The sequence below is a fragment of the Lissotriton helveticus genome, chromosome 2_1 (assembly GCF_964261635.1).
Source record: "Lissotriton helveticus chromosome 2_1, aLisHel1.1, whole genome shotgun sequence".
Taxonomy (NCBI): domain Eukaryota; kingdom Metazoa; phylum Chordata; class Amphibia; order Caudata; family Salamandridae; genus Lissotriton; species Lissotriton helveticus.
This window is the reverse complement of record NC_136059.1, coordinates 195,596,323-195,614,051: the sequence shown is the minus strand read 5'-3', so window position 1 is coordinate 195,614,051 and position 17,729 is coordinate 195,596,323. Positions and strand designations below refer to the sequence as shown.

At 43.0% G+C, this 17,729-nt stretch overlaps 1 protein-coding gene across 3 annotated transcripts in view; it reads right to left on the bottom strand.

Annotated features, from left to right (window-relative positions):
* Positions 1-17,729, bottom strand: part of KIF24 (kinesin family member 24) — a 269,135-nt gene that overhangs the window by 204,520 nt on the left and 46,886 nt on the right. For all 3 annotated transcript variants that reach the window (XR_013606988.1, XM_078674708.1, XM_078674709.1), the window contains exons 5-6: positions 12,017-12,232; positions 9,656-9,743 (exon numbers count right to left, since the gene is read on the bottom strand). Coding sequence is in view for 2 of the 3 variants with exons in the window: in XM_078674708.1 (XP_078530834.1) it covers positions 9,656-9,743; positions 12,017-12,232 (304 nt within the window). In the remaining variant the exon portion in view is untranslated. The remainder of the gene's footprint in view (positions 1-9,655; positions 9,744-12,016; positions 12,233-17,729) is intronic.

The window sequence follows — 17,729 nt, the reverse complement described above, 5'->3', positions numbered from 1 at the left end:
AGCCCCCTACTCTGTCGCCAAATTAATAATTACCTAGTACTACTCACACTCTTGTGTAATGTTCATTGTAAAGCAGACCCTTGAAACGTGTTAGTCACAACACATTTTGCAGAATGTGTGTGTTTTTTTATCATACTGTTTTAGGCAGAGGTTCGCATGAAGGGAAACTGTGCTGCCTTCATTTTATTTTTATAGATGTGTTTTATTGATTTTCAATTATACAAACTTAGACATTGTGAGTCGTAAAACCATCCCATGCGCCCCCCCCCACAACCACACCCTATGCGTTCAGTGATGTGTCTTCAGTATTGATGGGTGTATCTCTAGGTAGGAACGCTAGTCCAAAATTGTCCCATCCCTTGCCTCAGAACTGGAGATGTTTGCGGGAACATCCTCTAACACTCTGGCAGTATGGATAGGTTCCTCCTTTTTTGTGCACCAGTCTACTCCTGCCCACCATTCGGATATCATAAGGGAGCTGTGGGATTTCCACTTACGTGCAATATCTCTTTTGGCAACCAGTGTAGCTAAACCCACCATTGCATAATCTCACAGGGAAGAAATGTCTTCCAGGAGACACCAACAGGTCCAATTTTGGTGCCAATTCGACAGACCGCTCAAGGATTAGGGAAAGGGTTAGGGCAATAAGCCTCCAGTATTGAGTAACCTTGGTGCATTGCCATACAATATGAAATAGGTAGGCTTCTGGACTCGAACATCCGGTAAAGCTAGGCTCCAAAAGGATGCCTGTGTGGCAGAGCAGTTGTGGTATGAGTAGATCGCATGTGAATAGTGTAATTGGTTGATCTGCAGGCAAGCAGAGAGGAGCCATATCCGTCTTCCCCCATTCAATGTCTTTTAGGCGGCCCACCAAATACTCAAAACTTCTGACGCAGGTCCAGGAGTGTCTCAGGGGCATCACAGACCAGGGAACAATAGATCAGGGAAATGCCACCGCTACTCAGGCGGCCCATAAATAGTTTAGCCTTCAGCAGGCTGAACTCTGGGATGTTTGTGATTCTCCTGGCTAGTGCATGCCAGAGCTGTGGATATATGTGAAATTATTTTATGTGTGATCCGCTTCAGACGTCCCCCAGTGTGGTGATCCCTAGTATTTCCCACTTTTGAAAGCCCTCCAGCTATGCTGCGAGACTCAGCCAGCGGCCCCACCAGAGGGGAGTCTGATGAGTCAGTTTCTAGTCCCATTCCATCCTTCTGTTCGTAAGGAAGATTGTCTTAGTGACCTCTATAGATGGGATGGGGAGGCTGTAGAGAATATTCATTTAATTGTCGAGGCGGGACATTTCCAATAGGAATGCCGGGTCGCTCTAGCCTCCATTCATCCAGTCATTGATAAAAGGAGTTGGGACGGCCAGTAATTCAGATCTAATGTCTGCCACCCATAGCCCTCCATCATAGACTGATTACAGTGGAGAGCTATGTGCGGCGGATGGCCTCGCCACAGGAAAGAGCAGAGCAACACCGCAACATCCATAAACTAAGAATTAGGAATTGGAAGTGGAAAGTTCAGTAATGTGTATAGGAAGCATCATCATTTTGATGAGCGCTATATGGCCCATGTAATTTAGGGAGAGTTTGACTCATACACGTACGCTGTTTTTAGCCGTGTTGACAAGGGGGGTGAGGTTGAGAGTACGAGTTGCTATATAGATGTCTAGATACTTGAAGCTGAGCGGTGAATGGGGAGGTCTGACTGCCAAGCAACGTTGGCGTTGTCTCCCGATAGGGGGACAAGAATCGATTTGCCCCGGTTCACACTAAGGCCAGGGGCCTCAAAAATGTTCAGAATGTGGACGTGGAGGCCAGATGTTGTGGGGTCTGCAAGAAATGAAAGAAAGTTGTCAGCATATATTGCAATCTTGTTTTTTTTCACCACCTCACAGGACAACCCCCGCATCAGAGCATCGGAAAAAATTATTCTGGCTAGGGGTTTGATAGCCAGAGCAAAAAGGAGTGGGTTTTGTGGCCACCCCGGCCTGATCCCTTGTCTAATCAGAAATGTGCAGGACATTACCCAGTTGAAAAGGACTTGTGCTAATAGATCTCTGTAGAGGAGGCCGATGTACCCGAGGAAAACAGGGCCATAGTGCATGCCACAGAGGATCTGGTCCAGATATGTCCAGTTGACTGTGTCAAAAGCTTTTTCAAAGTTCACAAGCAGGAGCGCTGTCGAATCAGCTGCTTCCCAGACCAGGCCTAGCGCAGTGTGGAGGTGTCTAATGCAATGGCGGGTGCTTTGGTTTGTGCATAAAGCCACACTGGTTGATGTGTAATAAATGTGCCAAAGACTCGCTGGAGCCTGTTTGCCAGTGCATCGGCAAACATTTTAACGCCCATATTTATCAGAGAGATCGGGTTGTATGAGGCACAGCTGTCTGTTGGGTGGCCTTGTTTGGGTAGCACCACCATGGTAGCTAACTCTAGATTAGGTGGGAAGGAGCACTTCCATGCTGCTTCGGTATAGAATTGGAGTAGATGTGGGGCAATGGTATCCCTAAATTTACTGTAGTACTCTAGGGGAAACCCGTTGAGGTCTGGAGTTTTACCTATTTTCAACCCATGCTTTGCAGACAATATTTCGTTCTCCGTAAGTGGAGAGTCTAGATCTGAGAGTTGAGTTGTGGTAAGGAGTGGTAAGGGTATTTCGCGTCGAAGGGGGCTAGCTTGCTCAGGGCAGTCCTCGGTCTGGGGGTGTATAACTTTTCATAGTAGCCAGCAAAAGCTCCTGCTGTTTCAGTCGGTGTGTGCAGTGTGTGCCCTGATGGTCCACAACAGAGGGGATCAACCTAGAGCCGGTGTCCATGGTGTCTATCCAGTAAAGGAGTTTGCCGCTCTTATCCCCAAACTTGTAAATGCGATGGGTGTATTCCGTCGAGCATTGAAGCGCTTCATTAAACGCCAAGCGTCACAGTGCCAGCCGATCGAGTTCAAGCTGATGATAGAGGCAGTCAGAAGCGTTAAAGGCTGCTTCTGTCTCTAATTGAAAGATGCAGGTTTCAAGTTCCATCACATGTTGAATTTGGTCTTTGCTGAGTGTGTGAGATGAGTTTTGGCCTGTCCTTGGGTTGTGGCTTTAATTGCTGCCCACAGAGTGTCCACCTCGGCAATCGATCCGGCATTCAGCTTAATGTAGGAGTCGAGCTCCATGGGTAGGTATTCCACAAAGCGCTCGTCAACAAGGAACCAGGTATTGAGCTGCCAAAGCAACCGTTTGTGCCGTGCAGGGGTTTGCACATTGTGGGTGACTGATCAGACATCTCTTGAGATAATGGCTGTTATGTGTGTGTGTATGCCCACTCCTTCCCACGAGGTTTGGGCAGCCTGTAGATTTTGTTCGGCCCCTGTGTAGGCCAGGAGCTAGCTGTTTGATGACCTTTGTGGAGTTGGTGGTATATGTGTTAATTCTGGCTGAGCATTTGTAGTTGGGGCCTTGTCTTTCCCCATTATCGCCACAGGAGCGCTGGAACATAGGTCGATGGGACACCACGCCTCTTCTATTTTTATTGGTGGTGTATGGACCTTCACGTTTGGTACAGAAGAAAAGGGCAGGTTTCAGCTCATCGCTCCTGCGCTCATCCCTCAGCATACAAGCACACCCCGGGCAATGTACAGTAGAGTAGTTGGGAGGGGGTTTCCCACCAGCCCTGCACAGGCTGTTCACCTGCACCCCCCGGGCCGCTTACCCCACGGAGGTAGCACGAACAGCCAGGGGTACACTTACCACTGGCTGGTTGAGAGACGCCAGTGGGGCTGATGCACAGTATATGTAGGAGTGTCCGGAGGGACACAGGTAAGAAGACACAAACTAAGTATAATCTGTATATTCCGGCATTTATTCTGGACATCATCTGCTTCATAAGTATGTACAATCGCCTCTCCCAAACTGCTAACTCTCGTTGATATTGATACAATCCTCCCCTTTCGAAGACATACACAATTCCTTCACGAGCAGAAGTGCCTGTTCACAACCAAAAGGCAATAGATAAGATAGACACAAGTGATACACAACGGTGTCACTCTCATGCCTATCTCATAACAATACAGTAATATACAAATATAAACACTTGAGCGCGGACACCAAGAAAGTGAGAGTGCACACATACCACACACCTTCCCTCTTTATATAGAGATTTTATCCAACATTATAGCCCTGGAACCTCTTGGCAAGACGACAGGACCTCACACATCTAGAGGTTTCTTTGTCACTGTTTCCTGCATCAGCGATAGGACTCTGTTCACACTCTCGTTCTTCCACAACCAAGAAAACATTACTCCAATGTTGGTCTGAACACTCTTTCATCTCCTTAAATACAAATACCTGGTTAAGGTTCCAGACGCTACCAACAACTATTCGTACTGCATTCTTGAACACTTCAATAACTTGAATGAGACTTGACCACTTGGCGCAACCCCTACCATCCATCTTCCATTTCTTGATAATGACCAAATCACTGATTTTCACAACTTGCTTGATCACAGGACCTTTCTTCATTCTTAACTCCTGTTATATGTTGTTGTTGTACTCCTCTACTATGTGTCTACTGCCTTTGAAATCTGCTACTGCAATCTCTTCAACCACATTGTGTTTGTTCTTCAGCCACGAAGGAACCAACTTGGTACTAGGTTGGTGTCCTCTCAATAACTCAAAGAGACTCACATTGGTCACAGAATTGGGCAAAGCCCTATAGGTTAACAACATAGACTGCAATGGATTTCCCCATTCTATTTGATGCCTCCCTTTACAGCTATCTGGATTGCTTCCTTGAACACACAAATGAACCTCTCAACTTGACCGTTAGCACCTGGGTGGAATACAGCTACTCTTCAATGTTTCACCCCACTTTTTTCCTAGTAAATGAACTGACAAATTGATGGCCATTATCATTTGCAAGTACCTGAAGGATACCTTCCCTACAAATAAAATGTCATCTAAGAACTCAACAACATTCTGTGAAGTGACCTCATTTACCATTTGGAATAATAATCAAACAACACTATCCTAAAAGCTTCCCGTCTAGGTAGTACTGCAAATGGACCGATGACATCTAATCCCAATTTCTGCCATGGTGAAACCGGAAACTGAACAGGCTGTGGTTCAGTACACATAACCTTAGCTAACGTGACAATTGAAGCACACTTGGCACATACACTTATCTGATGCTCTACAAACATGTCCACTCCAGGCCATCAGAAACTCTCCCTGACATGCCTTCTGGTGCAGGACATTCCCATGTGACCTTCATGTGATATGACCACAATAATTTTCCACAGATTAAATGGAGGAACCCCACTAACTCTCCATGCATCTCCCTTTTTCTCCGGCCATCCATTTGAATCCACTGTTATACTTTTTTTAGTTCAAAATCGCTTTCCATTTCTCCCACCCACTGAGCTTCTTGGACAATGGGTTGCTCAACTCCGATAAAGAGAACAATCAGCGGGGTGCATGCTACCTCACAATCTTCTTTATCTACAACCTCGCAGTCATTTGCATTCGCAGGGATAGGTTGTCTGGACATGCAATCTATATTCACATTAATTTTCCCATGCACAGATTCTAATTGGTACTGGAACATTTGCGGCCCAGGAGCTAGCCTAGCCAACCTTGCGGACATAGAACGCCCTCCACCAGATGCCACCATGTAAACCAAAGGCTTGTAGTATTTTTTAATGATGAATGTGGTTCCCCACAAGAAAGTTCTAAGATACTCTGCACCCCACACACGCACCAGCAAATCTCTCTCTATTACGGAGTCATAATTTTCTACATCCTGCAAAGCCCTAGAGGCATAAGCAACTATCCATTCTTAGCCTTTATCCCTTTTCATAAGCAAATCACCCAAACCGCAATTGCTAGCATCCACCATCACAACATACTGCTTGTCCATTACAAATGGTTTCAAACATGATGCATTGACAATAAACACCTTCAACGTTTTAAATGCAGTGGCCATATCCTCAGTCCACACAAACTTTGCATTTTTTCTCCAATAAACATCTATTAGGGATCTACCTTGGCAGCATAGTTGGAGATAAATTTTGAGTAAAACTCAAGCAACACCAATAAAAAGTGTGAATAGGAGCATCAATGATATTTTCAACATGGTTCCGCTTGGGTTTAATACCAATGCAACTAATACAATGACCTAAATACTCAACTTCCTTCTGCTTAAACCTACGTGTGTCAGGTCGTAAGGTAAGGCCTTTAGCTAATAAGGCTGCAAAAACCCTCTTCAAATTGTGATCATGCTCTTCCGTATCCTTGTCAAAAACCAAGATGTCATCTTGGAAAGCAATTGTCCCCTTCCAGGCCATCAAGAATTTCCTTCATTAACCTCTGAAAAACAGATGCTGCACTGGCAAAACTAAACAGCATCTGGCAAAACCTAAACAGCCCTTCTGGAGCTATAAATGCCATCTTGTCCGCTGTATACACCCCCCCCCCCCCATTGCCTTGATTTTGCCTTCACCTTTTTAGTGGTTTACAAGGAGACTTACAGAACGAAAAGCTGGCAGAATATAACATTCATACTGAAATGGAGATTAGGTCAAACGTTGTATAACAAAGAAAAAAATGTAGAGTGGTGATGATGACACACACAAACACAAACAAAAATCAAAACAGGTTTGAACAAAATGCATTTCATTGGGTGGTGGTATGCCCCAAGCTCAGTCTAGCCATTGCCTTTATGGATTCCCCCACTTTAAAAACTGAGGGCGTATAAAGCGCTAATGCGAGAATGTCTGAAGATACTGGACTAAAACTGGAGTACAAATAACTAAATAGGATGTGGATAGATTTAGGAGAAAAGAAGAGTGATACATATAAGGAGGTGTCAGGGGGACACAGGACTAGTGTTGTTAAATGGCAAATGATCACAAAAACTTTAGAAAAGAAGTTTAAATGTATTGACAGCAGGGTGAGGGAAGTAGAAAGCGCAGCACTGGGAATATTGGATGACCTGATTCTGGAGGTGACGTGTGCCTGAAGTATGCTTTCAATTTATCAGGCTCTTCAAGTGTGTTTCTTAGAACCTTAGAAATTTACTAAAAAAAACAAAGGTTACAGGGACATTATAATTAGCAAACAGAATTTAAAAAATCTTAGAAATTCACTAAAAAACAAAGGTCACAGGGATGTTATAGTTAGGCTGACATTTCACTCATACAAACCAGAGAAATTCAGCTGTTATAATTACCTAAATTAACTATAACTTGCGCCCCGCAATGCACTGCTTATAACCTCACATATTACATCACTCATTACATGGTCAGTGACATCACTGTTGCCCCCTTTCTTCACATCTCTGCAAGCGCGCCCCCTGGCGCACTGCTGCTTGGGGGATGAAGTTCACTTTAGTCCTGAGGTCCTCAGGAGGCATGGGGACCTCATCGCCCCACCAGCAGTGCGCTGAGAGGTGCATTTGCAGAGTGGTGGAAAAAGGGTCTTGGCCTCCGTCCACCTCTCAGCAAACCCACAGTGTGCGGCTTACTGAAGGTAACAGGTGGGCTAGTTGGCCCTTAAGGATCCTCACGAGCGAAGGGGACTTCATCCCCCAAGCAAGAGCGTGCCAGGAGGTGCATTTGCAGAGTAGGGAAGAAAGGGAGCAGGACCTTCAGGGAGTTGCCGGCTTTGTTTTTTTATTTTAGGAAGAGGGGCTGTGTGCCCCATTCCCCCCCTCTCCTTCCCTTGACCCTTTTGGGCCACTGGGACGCCATCCCCAAGGGGTTGGCCCATTTGAATTTTTTTTATCAAAATAAAAAGGGAGGGGGCTGTACAGCCCCCTTCCGACACTCACCGTGGCTGGGCCTTATTTTAATTAAAAAAAGGGGGGAGGGGGGCTCGGGAGTTGCCGGCTTTGGTTTATATTTTTTTATTTTAGGAAGGGGGCTTTGTGGCCCCCCTTCCCTTGGCCGAATTAGGGCCCGGGGACCTCATTATCCGGAGCCCGGCCATTTCTTTTTTTTTTTTTATTCATTTGTTTCATGGGAGGTGGGCTGAACGATCCCCCGGGGCCCGGCCATTTACTTTTTTTTTTTTTAAAGGGATGGGGGCTGCATGGGTGTGTACTTGGCTGTGTTAGTGGGTTTGTATGTGCCTTTGTGGGTCTGTGATTGGATGTGTGAGTTTCACCCCCTTGAAGGAGATCCAGTGTGCAGTGTTACATATGTAATCTGTTGCTTGACATCGGGTCTACATTTCTGTTCTGAGGTTAATGGACAGAATAGTAATTTTCCTGGGGCATGGCCATCTCCATGGGGACCACGGGGGAAAGCCTAAAGGCCCCCACGGTCCTGGCTGGCTCCCACCTCCTGGTGGAGTTGACATTGCTATTTACCCCCAGGGAGCTGCTAAGGTGCAGCTCCCGGGTGTAAACAGCAAAGTGCCCCACTTTGAACAAGCGAGAGCCATCCTATAGCAAACTGCAATGCTTTGCAATTGCTGGAGCCGGCCCTGGGGGGTTGACAGTCCCGGGGGCCATTACAGCTCCATGAGGGGGTCCCCCCTCCAATAGAATTTAAGTCTGGTTTGAAGTGTTGGCAGCCAATCAGCTCTCAGGCATGAGAACGGAGGGTTCGCAGATCCACTGCCGCCACAGTTTTTTATCTGAGAAATCTTTACATTTCACCAGAACTACTGAACAGATTTACACCATTTAACAAAAAGAGTGCTTTCTGGACCAAGAGCTACCTTATTGCCAAATTTGGTGTAATTCCGTTTAGCAGTTCTGGCTGTAGCCGTGTCTAAAGTTTCCTATGGAAATTAACATGGAGAAAAAGGGTTTTGGGACCCCCCCCACACACTTTTTCTCAGCCTCAGCTTGACGAATCCCCCCGAAACTTTCAACACAGCAGCTGAAGTGAGTGGCGTATTCGTTTTGAAAATTTCGTGAAGATTCGTCAAACGACGCCAAAGATATTGGCAAATAAAAAAAGGCTCTTCCTATGGAAACTAGGTCCTAACTAAAATCTCCTTACACATTTGAGGGTTGCACTGAAGATGTCATCCTTATTTTTGTGGCGGAAAAGTGGTGAAGTCACCACTTTAGGGACTCCGAAGACGGCTCGCCCTCCTTCTGAGGCATATGCTGCTGCGCTATTCTGCCATTTATGAATAGCAGAAAGAATCCCAATCTGGAGAAGGAAAATATATTTACCTGTAATCTTAGTTCTGCAAGATTGCTACTTGTTTTGAATTCATAAATAGCTCGGCTGTCTCCCCACGGTACAGGGTCAAAGTTTAAATAAAGGTATTGTTAAATCTCTTCTCGCGTGGACCAGAAAAACAAATTGCCTGTTAGACTCATGGCACGGACAGTTACAAAGTTCTGAAAGTAGATGGCTCAGTTTTGTGAGGCTAAATAGCAGCTTAACTATGAAGGAATAGTATGTGAACAATACGTAGTTTATAGCTGTTTTTTGTCCCTCTGGAGATTTGTCCAAGGCAAGTATTTGATTGTCTTCATCTACTCTTTGGACAGAGGTGCCTGTTAACTGGAATGCTGTTGCAATAACTGATTAATAATATTTAATACAGAATAAAAATAAGCAAAATTATATAAAATGTGCAAGAAAGTAATTGAAAATCTCTAATCAAGCTATTCAGTCACTTTGAATTAAATAGCACAGTTACCTCAAGTAGCAGCTCCACGCTTTCTACTTGAACCTCACGCAATCCCACGATTTGCACAACATGATTTCCATCTTCCCTTGCAAACAGCCTAAGAAGACATGAACTTGATTATTACCCAACAGATAGAAAACTCAAGTTTTCACTTACACAATATCTAAAGCATTGGTGTAGGGTACCACTTCAAATTCTGAAATCAAGTGCTCTGAGGAACCATAGTCTACCCTGAAATTCAGTACTACTTTTTAAAAGCCGTTCTTGCATTAAAGAATTTTAGACGAGTGAGCTATGAGACAGATTCCAATAAAGGAGTGGAAATACAGAAACAGAAAATACTGGGAAAAAGGAATATCTGGTTAGAATTTCTTTAGATGTCCACAAAATGAAATGTTTGATGCTTGGAAGAAACCACATATAGATGCACAGTGTTGCTTCCCTACTCGAACAACAAAAGAATAAACATGTTGGAGCTCAGAGTATGGTTGTCTATAAAGGGCACAGCCATTTTGACTAATACTCTAAATATGCAGATAGGTTCTTGCCAAAAGGATTAACTAGAACAGGTCTATAATATACACTGTGTTCTGGTTGCTTTCCTACTCATAGCTCCAACAGCAGTTACACATAACTAACAACCAACCTGAGCACATACTTTTCTCAACAGGTACTAGCTCAAAGTCTTTGAGAATTTTGCAGAATTTTGAGAGTTTTAATATTTTTAAAATGGAAGAATGGAGAAAAGCGGGGAGCAAGGTAATTAAAATTTTCAGACAGAAAAAATACATTGAAAGGATACAGCCATTTATAGAGGGCACTAATCAATCAATGACACTTGTAAAGCGCGCTACATACCCGTAGGGTCTCAAGGCGCTGGGGGGGGGGGGGGGGGCCGCTACTGCTCGAACAGCCAGGTCTTCAGCTTCTTCCTGAAGGAGAGGTGGTCTTGGGTCAGGCGCAGGTCGGTCGGCAGGGAGTTCCAGGTCTTGGCAGCCAGGTAGGAGAAGGACCTTCCTCCTGTAGTCGCTCTTCGGATGCGGGGGACGGCGGCGAGGGCGTGGTTGGCTGATCGGAGGTGGCGTTTGGGAGCGTATGATGGCGTAATATGAGTCTCTCTGTGCTTAACAATGAAGTCGTGACTGGTCCTCCAATCTAAGATTGTACTGCTTTTGCCGATGATAGGCAATTGTATTTTCACAGTGTCAAGGCGTTTCTGATTTTACAGATGGACTAGGCAGGGCTGTCTGCTCTTGCCGCTGGCAATAGAGCCATTAGAATGTAGTCTGCGGGCCGCTTTACAGGGCTGGGGAGTGGAAGTGGGTACTACCACACACATGGTCTCCTTATACGCGGATGATGCACTGGTGTATTTGCGCCAGCCAGAATACTCAGTCCCTATTTTACTGGATGCCCTGTCAGAATTCAGATAGTTATATGGTCTCTGAGTGAACCAAGCAAAGTCTAAGCTATTTCCGTCTGGATCTTTAGTGAGGGTGCCTGTACAGAGACTCCCAGCAGTGGGTCTCCAGTGGGAAGCCACCAGTGTTAAATACCTTGGCATCTGGATAAGGAGGGATCCTGACTCATTTAATAGGCTAAATTTGGTCAGGATGATGGAGGGATTGAAATCGTTGGTGACATTTTGGAAAACGCTCAGGCTGTCCCTGTTGGGGAAAATAGCCTTGGTTAAGATGATTCTCTTACCTCGTGTTTGTATATTTTGCAGGGAACGATGGATGATGTCCTGAAGCAGATTTTTTTGGACCTAAATTCTCTAATTGTAGAATTGCTTTGGGCCACTGGGAGGAAACAGTTCAGCCTTGCCACACTTAAGCAGACATGGAGACAGGGAGGAATGGAGGTGCTCTCTATGGGGCTCTATTATCTGGCCGCTCAATGGCAACCCACAGTACATTTGCTGGATGAGGGAGGCAATTGGGAGAATGGGTTGTTGGACGGTACACATGGGGAGGTCTCCCTACCGGAACTACTGTATGTTGTTGGACAGGTGTGTCGGATATGTAAGCGGGTGGGTCAGCAAGTGCTGCAATGAGCTCCATATGTGTGGCACATGTGCATCTGTACTCGGTTGTGCCCCTTTGCAAAAATTGTGTGGCTAATGTCCGTTGAACACTGGTGGACTGGAGGCTGCAAATCCCTGCAGGACTTATGTCCTAATGACAGGTTTATTACATTAGCAAATGCAATGGCTACTTTTAACTTGGGATCGGGCAGTTCTTACATTTTGTTGAAATTGCAGCAATGGTGAGGGAAATTTGGCCAATGTTCCCGGAGGTGCCCCAGGAATCCCGGACGCTGGTGACTTTGCTTACATCAAAAACATTCCTCTGTCAGCGGCTCAATTACCTTTTTCTCCCATTTAGAAGATCATAAAGTTGACCACAGTAAATCTCATAGAAGCTTATCCAAACAAGTAGATTTCTCTTCGGCTGTGACATCTCCAATTGTCTGAAGATATCTTTTGCAGTCAGTGCATACAATCCAGGGTTCTGTGGTGTGCCGATCATGGTATACGTCTTTCCAGCACCCGTCTGTCCATAAGCAAAGCAGGAAGCATGTCCGCTGTGAAGAGAAATATTATTTTTAACTTGTTTTGAATGCATTATATACCACATCACAAATACCACAAATTAATAAACAAAATATACCCGCATTTCTAAAAGGACCTGTGAAATCTTTATTGATCAGGATTGGGCCCTGAAATGTTTTTTTCAAAAAGGCTAACAAAGGTTTCTTAAGTGATTAGAGCTGCTGATGGATCACCTTTGACTTCTTGTCCAATACAAGAAATGTCTTCTCTACTGCAAGTGTCTTTTGGTGATCATACGTAGTTGTTTATAATTTGACCTTAGTGCCTCTCTCAAAAATCAGAAAGCTGCTGGTCCATAATTGTACAGAACACACAGACCCAGATTCCCACTGGTGTGACTCTAGTCAGGCTGAGTTTCTTAGGGGAATTTTATAACATATACAAACAGGTGCAAAGTATATATTACCTACTGGCGGTCGCCAGTAGGTATATATAGTTAGGATTTTTTCTCTATGGGATTTTTGAAAATTCTATGTCTAATAACTTTGGCGTTTGTGGACGGAATTGGCTGAAATTTTCAGGAAAATGGAACATTTTGTTTCTGAGCAGCCCCTGAAAATTTGGGGGGGAGGTTCATCAAGGGGGGGCCGAGAAAAAAGGGGGGTCCCAAAACCAATGTTAATTTCCATAGGGCGGTTGGCCTCACTTTTAGCCCGAACGGCTGAATGGATTTGCACGAAACTTGGCAAAATTGTAGGGACTGTTAGCCCGATGTGCCTTTGCTAGGTCTCAATATATGTGCTCCAGTGGATTTTGAGAAATTAACGTTTAAAAAAAGATATATATCTGTAAGCGCGCTCTGGGCAGCGCTCCGGTTCGCGTACTTTACGCGTAACGGAACTTCGCGAAGCGAAGCTGATTGGCTCTCCGGTGTCTGTCAACATTCTAAACAGTCCGGAGCGGCCGCCATCTTGTCTCTCGGTAGGATCGAGAGACAAGAGGAGGCCAAAACAAAGGGGGAAATGACCATAAGGGGGCATAGTAGATCCTCCCTGACCCCCTAGGTTTGATGTGGAGGCTTTAAAAGGGCCCCGCAGGGCAAAAAAAAAAAATAATAATTTTTTGTTTTTTTGCGTGGGAAGCGCCCGGTTCGCGAACCGGGAAGCGTACTGGGGAGCGTACTATGAGCGTACTATGAGGAAAAAAGAATGATAGACTTTTAAAATATTGTATGTTTATTGATTGTTCGTTTTGTTGTTTTTTTTATTTATTTTTTATTTAAGTAGCAATATGTAGGTACCAATGCAGAGTCAAAAAATTAATATACACCGTCTCCTTTGTAGATATCTTGCATGTTGTTTCAGAAGTTATTGTGGAATATGGAATCCATATCATAGTCTGTCAGGAAAGCAGAAAGAACATGGAGGCAGGAGATGAAAAAGAGTTGTTAAATACACATTGGAGATAATATAGTTGGAGAAAGGAAGTAACTATGAGCAAAATTACTATGTAACATAAAAAAGTTGCACAGTATACTATAAGTCTGACTTTACATTATAATCAATTAGGTACTAGTTTATGAATTACATATAAAAATGATTAAAGTCTCGAACAATTTTTGATTATTAAATAATTTTATTTTTGTGATTCTTTTTCCAAATTTAACAGAACATTTAACAACAAATTGTCGGAAATGTCCTCATTTTCAATCAGCAAATCTACTGCATCTACACAATGAACTAATTCATGGTCCCGTGATTCATCCATGAAATCTGAGTCATCATTGTCCTCAATAACTTTTTCTGTGTTCTTCTCCAGAACAATTTTGAAGGAAATAATCTGCTCTCCTTCCATTTTCTTGCTGTAATTTGCATAAAAAATAAATATATCAGTAGAGATAGGGCACTGTTGGCTTTAAGTTCAGACAGGTACTTGTGAGTTTATAACAGAGAAGTAATCTATGGGCACTGTATGGTTTCAGGCGTGAAGTAGTACTATTAAAAAGTGCCTGTGAAGAAGTCTAAGTAAATTCCTAATTATAGCACAGAAACCTAAATCAATCCATAATTATAATAAACAAGCCTTTCTCAATGTCTAACTCTTACAGAGGGACAGTATATAACTATCTGAAAATGTTTTCCCAAATTAATTTTAAGTGCATAACATAGTTCTCCTTTCAAATTTATAAAATAACATCTTACCTATTAAAAACAAGTTTAAGTTGTCAGTGAAAATGCACTTGCAATGTACTTCAGGAAGTAGTAGTCAAAATGGCTGTGTTTCTCTCTCTTTTTTTATATACATTCAGGTACATAACCAATCAAATGTCAGGTAAAAAAAGTAGAAAATTAAAGTAACATTTTAATTGGTTGTCAATTCCAACACTTCAGATGTGTTTTGTGAAGTAATTTACCTCAGGGTATTTAGAGAGGTCTACAGGCTAAATGGCTAAATGGAATTCCAACCAAATTTGGGAAAATGGTAGGGATTGGTATGTAGTATGAGCTAATCTATATTTGGTGAGAGTGTCTCCAGTCGTTTTTCTGTAAATTACTTTCCCACCTTTTTTGATGGTGCGCTTCCCGGGGAGCGCCCCGGGGAGCGAACTGGCGAGCGCCCCGGTACGCGAACCTTAAGCGTTACGGGAGTCCACCATTTTGTGTTTCGGTCGACTTAAGATACAAGATGGAGGGCAAATAATGTTCAGAATGGGTAGAAGGGGGCACGGTAGACTTATCTTGACCCCCTAGGTTTTCTGAGGGTGGCTGAGGAGGCTTATATGTGCGAAAAAAACCATTTTTTTTGAAAATTTCGCGCGGTTAGCTTCCGGTTCGCGTACCGGGTAGCGCCCCGGGGAGCGTACTTTGTTGAAAATTAGTGAAAAAAGTTAGAGTAAAATAATAATTGTGAGTGATCAGATGTAGGGTAGCTCTGAGAAGAGCTTTTGGGTTTATGGTACATTTAGGTACTTATAAGTAGGTACCAATGCACAGTCTTAAATTCAAAATGAAAACTCTGTTGCCCTCATCTGAGAAGTGAACTCCATCTCCTCTGTAGATATCTTGCATGTAGTAACGCAAGTTATTGTTGTACATGGAGCCCATTCCATGGTCTCTCATGTAAGCTGAAACAGATTTGTTTACATGCTTCCTCGACTTCTCAATTTGTGGACAAAATTGGTTTGACCACCTCCATTTCTGTCTTTGGCATATATTTGAATATACCAAGGCAGTCTGAGGAAAAAGTGCCATTAATTGCTCAAAGGTGTCCTTTAAAAGCATTTCCAGATCTACCCCAGTCAAAGTGCCCAAATCATTACCTCCACAGTGCACAATTAACAGGTCAGGTTTTGGCAAATGCATAAAGGTTTTCACCAATGGTATCAATTGGTGACATTTTAATCCTCTGTGGCCAAACCACTTAATTTCCACATCTTGTAAATTGAGGTTAGGTACATTTCTGTTCTCAGCATACCTCTGAGCCCAATAGATGTAACTATGTCCAACAATCCAGACAGAAAACATGGTGAGAGAAGGTTCTCCTGCAGTCAGATGAAGTGTGGCAATGAAATGGCAGTTGAAAAAATAAGAGTTTAAAATGAAAAAAACTGTGGGGTTTCTGTGTTAATGAAGCAGTAACAGTGATTGGTGGATTTTGATTGCTGAAAACAGAAAGTTAGGGTGCATGGATGAGTTCTTTGAAAGATGTATTTTGAGTGGTCAAGAAAAAATCATTAAATGAAAGAATGCACTGGATATGCAGGTGCACTGAGAGTTCAGAGTTCAATTAAAACATTGTTGTGTGAACTTGCAAACACCAGAGGTCTTCCAAGAGGTGGTTGCTATGCAAAAAAAGCAGAGAGGGCAGAGGGGGGAAGGGTTTTGATTTGAAAAAAGTGAGGGAAGAGTTTTGATTGGGTGACTTGAGAGATATGTGTGAAGAATTACAGCATTTCTGTGCTTTTGATAGCTGCAGACTCTAGAGTGCATACCTTTTGGTCTGCTGAAGACAAATTGGTGTGTTTCTGAGACTGTTTTGAAACTCATAAAGTATTTGCTAAGGTGAGAAAAGATTTCTTTACTTTAGATAGAGAATAGTGTGCTTTAAGGAGAAAATTATGAAGAAAGTTGTGTTTTTCAAATGTTGTTTTGTCTCAAGTGTTTTACAAATAGATTTTGTTTCTTTGAGAAATTGTAATTGGAGAAAATGTGAAGTATTAGTACTGACAGGGTTTTTTTGTGCATAGGAGCTGTGGAGTGTTTTCAAATTATGACTTGAAAATCGTTTTTGAGGAAAAGGAATGGTTTTAAAATTTATGACAAGGACATAATGGTGTATGCTTCTTTATAAGGCAATTGGGTGTCTCTGATGTTATTTTTCCCATTTTAATGTAAGACCTTTCCCTGTGGAGCAAATTGCTTGTAAATATGCTCCCACCTGTGCATGGCAAATTTAGATTTTGAATGTTTGCGTTACATAGCCATGTTAAAAGTGACCCAAACATGCTGCAAAGGCAATCAAAAAACGCTTTCATGTGTCTTAAGGACATTTTAAGTCATTTCCCCATGTGGAGTGTTTTCAAATTATGATTTGAAAATCGTTTTTGGGGAAAAGGAATGGTTTTAAAATTTATGACAAGGACATAATGGTGTATGCTTCTTTATAAGGCAATTGAGTGTCTCTGATGTTATTTTTCCCATATTAAATTAAAAGACCTTTCCCCGTGGAGCAAATTCCTTGTAAATATGCTCCCACCTGTGCATGGTAAATTTAGATTTTGACGGTTTGAGTTACATAGCCATGTTAAAAGTGACCCAAAAAAGTTGCAAAGGCTTTAAAAAAACACTTTCATGTGTCTTAAGGACATTTTAAGTAATTTCCCCGTGGGCAGTGTTTTCAAATTATGACTTGAAAATCGTTTTTGAGGTAAAGGAATGTTTTTAAAATTTATGTGCGCCATATGCCCCCAAATTTCTTTTTCAGGGGTGCAGCAGGGTGTTCTTGAGACACCCCTGCAACCTTGGAAAAATTCCTAATTTGCGATGAGCTAATTGCTAATCGCAAATTGCACGTTCATTGCTATGGGCCTCCTGGCCCATGGAAATGAATGGGTAATTTGCAATTAGCAATTTGCTCATCGCAAATTAGGAATGGTAAAGAATCGCTATTTATTCCTTAAAATTCGCTATTTAGGAAATGCAAAATAGTTTGATGATACATATGGCGGTTCATCTCTAACAAGATAAGAAGCTTAGGGATAGATTTATGATGACTGGCGCAATGAGGTGGTCATCACTTACTTCATTGGTAGGCCTTTACATGTATTATCTCCTCTGTATTCTTCAACAAGCGTAACTTTGATCTGCAACCCTGAGTAGGCCTCACCTTAAACAAACCTCTGGATAGGCCACACCTTATCGTCATCCTGAATTAATCATTTAAAATGCTAGGGACAGATTTATGATAGGTGTATGCCTCTTTTGCGCCACTGTGCGTCACTTTTCTGATGCAGCGGTGGTGCAAAAGATT